At 35.0% G+C, this 12,551-nt stretch overlaps 1 protein-coding gene across 11 annotated transcripts in view; it reads left to right on the top strand.

The window, feature by feature from the left end:
* Positions 1–4,293, top strand: part of LOC130858183 (sodium channel protein type 3 subunit alpha) — an 80,750-nt gene extending 76,457 nt beyond the window's left edge. For 8 of the 11 annotated variants that reach the window (XM_057744214.1, XM_057744208.1, XM_057744205.1 and 5 more), the window contains exons 24-26: positions 155–259; positions 1,603–1,873; positions 2,395–4,293. In XM_057744214.1, the coding sequence (XP_057600197.1) occupies positions 155–259; positions 1,603–1,873; positions 2,395–3,590 (1,572 nt within the window). In that variant the 3' untranslated portion in view covers positions 3,591–4,293. The remainder of the gene's footprint in view (positions 1–154; positions 260–1,602; positions 1,874–2,394) is intronic. The other 3 variants (XM_057744212.1, XM_057744210.1, XM_057744213.1) reach the window with 1 other exon arrangement.
* The last annotated feature ends 8,258 nt before the right edge of the window (positions 4,294–12,551 follow it).

The raw sequence follows: 12,551 nt of genomic DNA, 5'->3' as shown, positions 1-12,551 counted from the left end.
AAGGGAAAAGCAGGATAAATCTGTAAGAAGTAGGATAATATCCATTTAAAAATTGAAAAATTGAAAAAAAAAGGATTAAGCCTCAGAAATTCTTTTATAAAAGTACTGTTGTAATACAGGTTGGGTTGTAACCAGTTTTATACTATGTCTTTACTTTGGAGGTCAAGACATCTTTATGACAGAGGAACAGAAAAAATATTACAATGCAATGAAGAAACTTGGGTCCAAGAAACCTCAGAAACCTATACCTCGGCCTGCAGTAAGAATTACTCATCTTCTTTAACATTCCAAAGCCTTATTTACATATGACGAAACTGGGCACTGCTCTGGATCAGAACATATTAAGTGATATCACTAATATATAATATGACCTAATTGTAAAGTACATACTGTGTAACACAATTCACAACTACTACACTATAGGAATGACTGAGTTCTTAAAAATGAGGCAATGTTCTTCAGTGTGTGGGTTGAAAACCTCCAAGTCAGGGTTCCCAATACCTGCTTCCAAAGCAAGCTTCATGCTCCTGATGCCACCTACTGCTGCCAACTATGCACCCGGCTCCCGCTGCTCTCATCATGCTACATGGCACCCTCTTGTCCTTTTAAGTAGATGAAGTTTTCCAGACTTCCCATTCTACACCATGGCCTCCCTCTATACTGTTTGTTCTCTCCATTGTTATGACTAGAAAATATTTTTAACCTTTTTAGAAAGGAAAAGGGTGTCATCAAAGTAGTTTGTTTCAGCAAATACACCCACACACAAAAGATTTCTTCAGATTGCATACTCTGTAGAGTTTCATTCGAGTGGAAAGACATAAAGATGGTGGATTATGTTCACAGAGCTGTGCTCTAAATCATCTATCCTCTTAGATGGGTAAGGAATAAGGAACTGAGACCTAAAGAAGGTATATATTGTACCCAAAATCACAAAGCCTGTAATCGCCACAACTAGGACTTGACAAGGTCTCGTGAATCCTATAAATGACGTCGCTTTGCATTATTTTTAAGCGCAACTGGAGAATGTGCAGATGGGGGATGGGGGAGCACGGTAGAAGGAGGAGGTAGGGCAGGGTACACAAAAGGGCATAAAGCAGCTTTACTGAATGTCATTTAAATATTATAGTTAGAAGAAGCAGAATTAAATAGAAAACAACTGACATATTTTGAGTGATGGACAGACAGAAATAAGACATAATTCAAACTTCCTAAAGCGTTGACAAATGAATTGGCACATTTATCCATCTAAAAGTCTGTCTATATTAACCTACTTTGTAAATTTTCATTATTAGTTGTCATTATTCTTTGTAAGAAGTATCATAGTTATTAAAATCAAGCAAAGCCCATGCATATTATCTGCCAGTTGCCACCAATTTATGCCTTATTCAGCTTTGTCTTCCCATGGGACCTAAATAAATTATATTTTGTTTTTGTCATGACATTTTTCATTTATTTCTCTTTTTTTTAACAAATTTGTTTGGGGTAATGTGAGAAGGGTGCACCTCCCATGGGCCATATGTAGAGGGCCTCCATCTGCAGGTTTATGGATCATTATTTATGAAATATGCCATATTAACTTTCTCCTTCTCACTCTCTTTCTAGAACAAATTCCAAGGAATGGTCTTTGATTTTGTAACCAGACAAGTTTTTGATATCAGCATCATGATCCTTATCTGCCTCAATATGGTCACCATGATGGTAGAAACTGACGACCAGAGCAAATATATGACTCTAGTTTTGTCCCGGATCAACCTTGTGTTCATTATCCTGTTCACTGGAGAATTTGTGCTGAAACTTATTTCCCTCCGATACTACTACTTCACCATAGGCTGGAACATCTTTGACTTTGTGGTGGTGATTCTCTCCATTGTAGGTAAGAATGGTTTATTTACAGAGAAATGCAGTTGTTTGGAAAAGTCCCCCAAGGCCTACCACCTTGTAACATGGAAATTAGATCTGAGAATCATAATGTGTATAGATCTAAAGTTCAACACTCTTGTTCATTTTCCACTAACTGAAGAATGTAAGTATTCAAAAGAGAAAACAATATATTTGAAGTTTTCAGAAATAGTCTTTGTTTGCTGTTGGCACATTTCATATGTGAGAATAACTATTCACAGTAATTGGGTGTATATAATCTTAAAATGCCATACCACTATGTGGGATTATTTAACATACAGAATTTTGCAAGAATCCATATTGGTTTATGACATTATAGAACTGTCAAATAAAACTCTAAAATCTTTCATTGATAATATTAGGAGGTGGATCCAAACAGTTAGTAAAGGTTTATACTCATAACAAATTTGTTGTTTTCATTAATCTTGCAAAGAAAATGCATTCATATAAGTCTGAAATACTCACTGTTTAGCTGTTTTCTGTATTGTTCCATAGGTATGTTTCTGGCTGAGCTGATAGAGAAATATTTTGTGTCCCCTACCCTGTTCCGGGTGATCCGTCTGGCCAGGATTGGCCGAATCCTGCGTCTGATCAAAGGGGCCAAGGGGATCCGCACGCTGCTCTTTGCCTTGATGATGTCCCTTCCTGCGTTGTTCAACATCGGCCTCCTGCTCTTCCTGGTCATGTTCATCTACGCCATCTTCGGGATGTCCAACTTCGCCTATGTTAAAAAGGAAGCTGGAATTGATGACATGTTCAACTTTGAAACTTTTGGCAACAGCATGATCTGCCTGTTCCAGATTACCACCTCTGCTGGCTGGGATGGGTTGCTGGCACCTATTCTCAACAGTGCACCACCAGATTGTGACCCTGACACAATCCACCCTGGCAGCTCAGTGAAGGGAGACTGTGGGAACCCATCTGTTGGGATTTTCTTTTTTGTCAGTTACATCATCATATCATTTCTGGTCGTGGTGAACATGTACATCGCCGTCATCCTGGAGAACTTCAGTGTTGCTACTGAAGAAAGTGCAGAGCCCCTGAGTGAGGATGACTTTGAGATGTTCTATGAGGTTTGGGAGAAGTTTGATCCCGATGCCACTCAGTTCATAGAGTTCTCCAAACTCTCTGATTTTGCGGCTGCCCTGGATCCTCCTCTTCTCATAGCAAAACCAAACAAAGTCCAGCTCATTGCCATGGATCTGCCCATGGTCAGTGGGGACCGGATCCACTGCCTCGACATTTTATTTGCCTTTACAAAGCGTGTTTTGGGTGAGAGTGGAGAGATGGATGCCCTTCGAATACAGATGGAAGATCGATTCATGGCATCGAACCCCTCCAAAGTCTCCTATGAGCCCATTACAACCACTTTAAAACGCAAACAAGAGGAGGTATCTGCTGCTATCATTCAGCGTAATTTCAGATGTTTTCTTTTAAGGCAAAGGTTAAAGAAAATATTAAGTGAGTGTAACAAAGAGGCAATCAAAGGGAGGATTGACTTACCTATAAAAGAGGACATGATTATTGACAAATTAAATGGGAACTCCACCCCAGAAAAAACAGATGGAAGTTCCTCTACCACCTCTCCTCCTTCCTATGATAGTGTAACAAAGCCAGACAAAGAAAAGTTTGAGAAAGACAAACCAGAAAAAGAAAGCAAAGGGAAAGAGGTCAGGGAAAATCAAAAGTAAAAAGAGACAAAGAATTATCTTTGTGATCAATTGTTTACAGCCTAAGAAGGTAAAGTTTATGTGTCAACTGGACTCCCAGGGGAGGTCTATGCCAAACTGACTGCTTTAACAATACTCATGGTCAGTGCCTATAACAAGACAGTGACCTCTCCGTCACTACAACTCTGTGAGTCAGGGTATCAACACTGACAAGAGGTTGCTGTTTTCATTACCAGCTGACACTGCTGAGGAGAAACTCAATGGCTACCTAGACTGTAGGGATAGTTGTGCAAAGTGATCATTGTAACTACACCAAACACTTTTAGTACAGTACTTGCATCCACTCTATTTTTAACTTCCACATCTGCCATATTTTTACAAAATTTGTTCTAGTGGATTTCCCTGGTCGCTAATTCATAGTTTATTCATAATACTATGTCACTATTTTTGTAAATGAGGTTTAAGTTGAGAAAAAAGTATATAAGAGCCCTATGTTCCTAATCCACAAGTTTCTCGAATAATCCAACAAAAGGGTTTTGCCCAAAAGATGAAATTCTTGCTCAAAACCATGAAAAAAAATTCTAATAACAATTTCAGGTACTTCCATTTTCTAGACGGCTTTAATTTTGAAAGTGTTTTAGTCTGTTTGTTTACATCTAAACAGTTATGTGCCTGTAAAGTCTCCTCTAATTTTTAAAGGATTATTTTTATGCAAAGTATTCTGTTTCAGCAAGTGCAAATTTTATTCTAAGTTCCAGAGCACTATATTTAATTTTGGTTAAATGCTTTCCATAAAAAGTAATCTAATAAATCTGTTCTAGAAAAGTATATCTAAAGTATCGCTTTAGAGTAGTTGTTCCACTTTCTGCTGCAGTGTTGCTTTGCCATCTTCTGCTCTCAGCAAAGCTGACATTTTATGTCAAGTAGACACACCCTCTGTTATGTAAATAGTTATTTTATCCTGTGGGCATGTTTGGGAATATATATATATATATATACACACACATATATATTTATATTTCCTGATAAACAACTTCTATCAAATCAAATATGTACCACAGTGTATGTGTCTTTTACGAGCTTCCAACAGGGATGTATCCTGCACACCGTTCATTAAACATAAATAGTTTGAAGACTATCACTAATGCATGTTAATTGCCTATGCTGTTCTATTTTACTCAATCCATTCTTCACAAGTCTTGGTTAGAAGAAGTCACATGTTGGTAGTAAAGTGATTTCAACCAGCTCTATGTCTAGTACGTCAAGCAGAATAGCTTGCAGTTATTTAAAAGCACCTTTCCTTTTGCATTTTTAATTCAACTTGAGTGTCATATGGTGTCTCTCTAGATTTCAAGGAAACAAACTGCATATTGCCTACTGTCAAAACCTATACTTCATATTTTGCTAAAAATATGCCCAAAACTTGTTTAAATATAAATAATGTAAAAATATAATCAATTTTATTTGTTGCATTTTGTACATAAGAAAATTATTTTCAGGTTGATGACATGGCAATTTATTTTACTTTATGCTTTTGCTTTTTATTTTTAATCACAACTCCAAACTTTTGAATCCATAAGAATTTTCAATGGATAATTTCCTAAAATAAAAGTTAGACAATGGGTTTTGTGGATTTCTTTGTTATAATATATTTTCTACCATTCCAGTAGGAGAACATTGGTCAAAAATTCAAACCTAGATCATTTTCTACCAACTATGGTTGCCTCAATATAACCCTTTATTCATGGAAGGTTTTTTTTTACTCAACTTTTGTAGTATTTGCTTATGCAGACTAGTCTTATTTTTTTAATTCCTGCTGCACTAAAGCTATCAGAGATATAACTTGGGCTCTGTCCCTTTTAGCCATGAACATAGTGGCGAAGTTGTGCAATTACCTAACATGATATAAATTTTTGTTTTTTGCACAAACCAAAAGATTAATGTTAATTCCTTTTACACAACTATTTACTTGTAGTGTATTGATGAACTGCATGCAGGGAATTGCTATTACTAAAAAGAATGGTGAGCTATGTCATTATTGAGCCAAACGAATAAATATTTCATTTTTTATTGTATTTAATTTCCCGCCTTCTGTTTTTTTTTTTTATTGCTGGAAGTTTAAAACATATATAATTAATGAAACCTGTATTTGATCTGGCATTTGTATACATAAAAGTTCACATGAATTTTATAACAAACTACTGCATGATCCACCAAGCAATACTACAGAATAAAGTCTACTAAAGGCAGTTTTTGCGAACTTTTCTGTGTGCAAAAGATCAAGCTCACATATTCCAACTTCCAAGTTCAACAACTATAATAGCAGCCATCTACAATGGTTATTCATTTCAATTAATTCCCTTGGCTGTAAACATTTTAATCTCAGTGCCTCTCAATGTAATTATTGTAATCTCCAAATTTCTTAGTAGTAAATAAATCTTATATTACAATAGTTTGTTACTTAAATCCATTTTATGAATTCCTGCTTATACATAAAATATTAATGTGTTAATGATGCAGTGACTGAGAATTTATAATAACTTTTTTTTGCAGGGTCTCTTGGATTTACATCAGGTCAAAACCAAATGTTTATTCTCAGTGGAAAACTCCAGTTACAATACCTATATTTTTGATGAATTGGATCTAAATATGAATTTTATAATTTTCCCAACATAAACAGTATGAGGTGACTTAATTGGAATTCACTGGCTTCTTTCTGTTCAAGTAAAATTTCAGATCTTGCCAACACCACAGAGAAGTTACGTATTACTCTGCAAAGTCCTTAACCTTTTTATGCATCCTATTATATAATCATTAGTCAAGCAATCTATTAATTGATATGCATTATATCTAAATGATCTTACGGTCAGAAGAGTCTTCAGTTGCAAAAAAAAATAACTTTTAAAAATATACCTAGCTAAAGAATATTCTAAAAAATGTTCAGAATACAGGGTTACTAATGCAATTTGTTAGATTTTTTTGAAATAACTACTTTCATAAGAAAGTAAACTTCTATTATTAAACTTAATGATAGAATTTTTGTAAAAAATAGAATTAATCAAGTTGGACATAGAAATAACAGTACCATGAAATTAAAGAAACTTAAATTCACCAATAAGTGATACTAAATCACCAGTAAGTGATCCTTTAACAAAGAAAAACCATTTGTGTGGAGAGACAAATGAGCATTCTGCATTTCAAATAATGTAGCCAAAAGATAACAGCTGTATAAATTTATGTGTTTTACTAATTCTCAAATAACTAGAATACAACAAAATAACTTGAAAATCATTCTTGTGCATTTCAAACTACTGAGTAGTAATCATAAAGAAAGTTCCTGCTGACTGTTTTTGTGGAAATGTAAAATGTAAAAAGAACTGGACCAGGAATCCTGACACTTGGTTTTTAGTTTCAGTTCTGGTATAAAACTAGCAGGCAAATCAAATTCTGGCCCCTCAGTTTCCCCTCTGTTTGAATGGGGATGTTGGATTAGGGATGTTGTCTCTAGTACTTTAATTCTAAAATTTTATGTTCAGAATCAAATTGCCTCTTCAAAATGAGTAATTTCCTTTAAATGAGTAATACTTAATGAAAAAAATGTGTATTGTCAATACACCATTTAAAACATTACTCAGATAACTTAAAATAGAAACACAACATTTGACCTTGATGTTAGCCCCACTAAAGAAGAAGGTCTTCTTGTCCTCAAAGATTTTATATGACGAAGTTGAAGAATGTTTTAAATAATTGAAAGGATAGCTATTATTTCTTTTCTATGATATTACAGATTTCTAAAACGACAACAGCTGATGTATAACAGAAGAGATTAAAACAAAGAAATCATTAGTTATTTGTAAAACTGTCTTGAACTACAAGTGTACTTACTTCTCCTTCATCATTAACATTTGCCCCAAAACTTCAAGAAGTTGGGCTTAAGTCTTATATTCCCTACAGCACTATTTTTCCTGAAAAAGAATAAAAGATGCACATCATTCTCTTATAACACCTAAAATGTTTTATTCTTTCACAGAGAAAGACATTTATGATTTGATACATCCAAACTTTTGTTGTAACTGACTCCTTCCTATGCATCCTTCCATCTGCAGTATTTCTCCTCTCCTATTCTCTCCAGAGTCTCTCCAATATTCTATCCAGCTGACATACTGAAATACACATCTGAAAGCTTCTCAGCCTGATAGCACCACATTACTCAGAGAATCCATTTCCCTTTTTTATTACAGAGTTTAAAAAATAAAAATAAAAAACCTGCCTAACCCACCCCTCACATATCCCACTACTATCATCTATCATTGGCCATCGCTCCACAGTTCATGCCTCCTCCCCTCGGAATCACATAATCTCCAATTACACAATTTTTTGACATCTCTCCTGTATTGGCACATACTACAGCCTTTGCCTGAAATGTCTTTCTCTTTTTTTCCCTGGTATCTTTCCAAAACTGGCTCACATATCATCTTTTACAAAGCTTCCTCGGATTTCCCCAAAACATTTCTCCTCAGACTTCCTAATGTGCATCTAGGACGGTATTACCTCCTTTGCACTTTTCTAATAGACTGTAGTACATCCAAGGTATGGGATGCATCTCATTAATTTTCTCACCGTTTTATCCTTTATCAGCAATGACTAACAGGGTATGTGACTGTCAGTTTTCAGATGTATTGCTAGAATTGATTCTTGCAGGAAAACACAAAAATACTTAAGTGCTAAACCAGTAAATTTTTCCAGTGCTTACTGAGAATGACTCTCAAATTTATGAGCATCTAAATTCAGATAAACCACTATCATAATTACAAAACATCTTGGAAATACAGTACATCTTGTAATTATAGTTTACAAATAATGCCTACTGCCTAACATAAACTACTGAAACAAAAACCTTCATTTCATTAATTCTGTCAGTGAAAGAATAGTTTTATTTAGTTGTCCTCAATTAGAAATATGCTGCATGGATAAAAAACATAATCTGGTTTTATTTCACCACCTTAATCATGTACATATTCTTCACTTGAATAACTCATAGGTATACTGGATTTTGCTTGATGAATCTATATTTCCAGCATATAATGGGACAATTATACTAAAACCCTTCTGTCACAAACTATCGAAAAACAGAGAATAAAACATTTTAGAAGATCATTTTAATGTATGGTTAGCCTTACCAGAAAACAACGGAAATTCCTTAGGACCGATAGTGAAAGGTAAGCTAGCACTAAAGTCAGAGGCTATTCTGTGGGCCTGTATTTATCCCAGTGACCTATAGCTTGGTTTTAATTGCCTGCATACAGGGAATAGAAGACAAAGATTAACCCAATGTGGGTTAGAGATCCTGAATAAATTCAAGACCCGCAGAAAAGCTACACACTTAATGAAAGCATTTTTAAAAATCAACCTTGCAAAAGCAGACAGAAAGAAAATCAGCAAGCAAATGTTTCTGTCTTGTCTTAGCTCTGGTTTATAGAAAAAATTCTCTCAAAATTCATAGTCGTAGACCCAGAACTCAGGGTCTAAATAAAGGAACAAGATCATGGGTGATAAAATTTAATATTATTAGAAAGTCATGTACACAAGCTGACCTATATATTATCTCAGATATATGTATAATGTAAAAAAAAAAACTATATCATACACATGTATGATGTAATTATTTTCAGTGCAATCACAACAAAACTCTCAAATCCAAGCAGATTTTTCCTTTACAGAAACTGATGACCTGATTCTGAAACTTCTATTGAAAAACAAAAGATTAAGGCCAAGATAATCTTGACATAAAGGAATGTTCACTGCAGCACTATTTATAATAGCCAGGTCATAGAAGCACCCTAAATGACCATTGACAAACGAATGGATAAAGAAGGCGTGGCTCATATATACAATGCAATATTACTCAGCCATAAAAAGGAACAAAATTGGGTCATTTGTAGAGACATGGATGGACCTAGAGACTGTCATACAGAGTGAAGTAAGTCAGAAAGCGAAAAATATCGTATATTAACGCATATATGTGGAATCTAGAAAAATGGTACAGATGAACCAGTTTGCAAAGCAGAAGTAGAGACACAGACGTAGAAAACAAACGTATGGACACCAAGGGGGGAAAAGGAGGATGGGATGAATCGGGAGACTGGGATTGATGTATATACACTAATATGTATAAAATAGATAACCAATGAGAACCTGCTGCATAGCACAAGAAACTCCACTTCACTGTACAATACAAACTAACACAACATTGTAAAACAATTATACCCCAATAAAAAATAAATAAATAAAATTTAAAACGAGCAAGCAAACAAAGAGAATTTACACTGCTGGAAAAAAAAGACGATGAGTGAGAGAGACAAAATTATGAGGCATACTTGAAGAATGATATCATGCTATTTATAGACATAAAGAATGTAATAATTTAAATTAAAGCAAACTGGGAGACTTAAAATCCACCCTCCTGAAACACAGTAGAAAGGGCGGACTGAAACTGCACTCCTCCCACCATCCCAGCTCCTGCCCTGACCTGAGCCCACTTGCTTCAGGACACAACTCCATGTGGGGCGAGGGCTGCTGTGGCAGAGGGGCTTGTTAGCTGTAAGGCACAAAGGTGGCTCAGCCCCAGAGCAGTGTCTTAGTAGGGCAGGGGTAGACATTGCTGGCACTTACACAGGCAGCACATCAGAAGCGGTCAGGGTCTCTGACTGCAGCCACATAGCCACAGCCCATGCCCCAACACATACCTAGCACCCACACCTACCCCACCTGCTTTGCAGCACAGTTCCACACTACCACCAGGGTAAGTAGTCTGTGTTATCACCTATATGTGGAATCTAAAAAATAAAACAAACATATATGTACAACAAAACAGAAACAGACTCACAGATATAAAGAACAAACTAATAACTACCGTTGGAGAGAGGATGAGGGTGCACGATAGAGGTATGGGATTAAGGTATACATACTACTATGTATGAAACAAATAAGCAACAAGGATATATTATACAGCATAGGGAAATACAGTCATCACTTTGTAATAACTTTAAATGGAGCATAATCTACAGAAATCACTGAATCACTAAGTTATACATCTGAAAGTAATATTGTAAATCAACTATACTTCAACTAAAAAAAAGAATTCTAAGGTTTTTGTATTGTTCAGGAGTTTGGTAAAGATATTAACTTTAAATTTTGCTTAAAATGCTTACTAAAATCTTAAGGATATACGTGTAAAGACAAGAAATAGAATAAAAATGTTAGAACTAGTTTAGGAAGAAAATGAAATAAGTTGATATTTAATCAATTCAAAAGCACAAGAAGGAAGATAAAAATAGGGGAAAATAAGACATAAAAACTCAAAATAACTTGGTGTAAATTAACAATATTCAACATGTAATGACTGCCTACTATGTTCTAATGTAGTCATTTTCACATACTTTGCATAGTAATCCTCACATTATCCTGATGAAGATAAGAACTATGAAGAAACTGAGATACAGGTAATATTCTTAACTTGTCCAAGGATGCACTGCTAGGAAGGACCACAATAGAGATATTTATCCAGGAAAACTGACTGTAGAGCCAATCTCTTAATCACTGCATCATACTGCTTTACTATCCAGGATAACTGTATTATACAACTCCGGGGGGGGGGAATCACACTGTATTCTATAAAAATGGTACACTCTGGAAAGCAACTCCAGCATAAAATACAATATAACACCATGGCATTGGTGATATCTATAAAAATATGGCAGTAATATGTCAGTAATTACCAATAAATACATTGAACTGTCCAGTTAAAAGGCAAAGAATATCATGTTGATTTTTACAATCTAGTTATTCAAAATAAATAAGCCTAAAACACAAAAATACAGAAAGGTTAAAAGTAACAGGACTTGAAAATCATCAGGCAAATACTAACATAATGAATATTCACATGCTTATATTATTAGAGACAAAATAGGTTTAGAACTCTAAGACATAACAATTTTAAACTAGATGCACTTATTGAAATTATCTTTAAAATATAGAAAGCCAAAATCTTTTCAATCACAAGGTGAAACAGACAAATCTATCACACAATGAAAGATTTTAACATACTTCCTGAATACTCTGTCCACTTCTGCTCAAGTGGACAGAAAGACCTATAAGGATATGTAATCTTTGATTACAATTAGCTTTACCTATTAGACACATAAAGAACTCTGCAACAACATTTGAAAATGTCTCGTTTTTTTTTTTTCAAGTGCACATGTTGCATTTACTAAAATGCATTAAATGATAGTTCAAAAAGCAAGTGTCAAAAAACTTCAAAGTACTGGTGTCATACAGAGCACACCACATTTTCTGATTTGGATACAATTAAATTACAAATTTAACTTTTAGGAACACATTTGAAGGCTTAGAAAGTGAACTTCTAGTTTCCTCTCCTGGAAATGATGAGGTAGATAATACTGGACCAATGTTCTGATAAATAAAAACTACAGATCCTGAACCAAATATGGTCTCAAAGACTGTGTGCATGTCCAAGGTTGTACTCTCTCAGGAGCAATCAGAGAGGAAAACTCCAAGCCACTAGTTTCTGGCTGAACATGGGGCCAAAAAACCAAAGTCCCTGGCCTGGGATAACAGCCTCCAAGCCACACACACACACACATCCAATGGCAAAATGTAAAAAATTAACTGGCCAAGGAGGCCTCAAGTAGAACCTTTGACCAATTAAGTAGCTAATGCTGATCCCAGGGTAATACCAAGGTATCCAAGCTAAGAAAGAAAAATATGGGAAAATAATCTGAACAGGGAAATTAGAGGCTGCACTAAGGAAATAGACTTTACAAAATTAGTTCAGCCAAATCACTAAACAAATAAAAATTAAAAGTTAAAAAAAAAAAAAACCAAGCAAGCAAATAATAACAATAACCCTAGAGTTCAAAAACGCAATAACTACAGTGAAAATTTCATTACAGGGGTTCAGTA

This window comes from Hippopotamus amphibius, chromosome 8 (genome assembly GCF_030028045.1).
Source record: "Hippopotamus amphibius kiboko isolate mHipAmp2 chromosome 8, mHipAmp2.hap2, whole genome shotgun sequence".
Classification (NCBI taxonomy): Eukaryota; Metazoa; Chordata; class Mammalia; order Artiodactyla; family Hippopotamidae; genus Hippopotamus; species Hippopotamus amphibius.
This window is presented reverse-complemented; position numbering and strand designations above follow the sequence as displayed.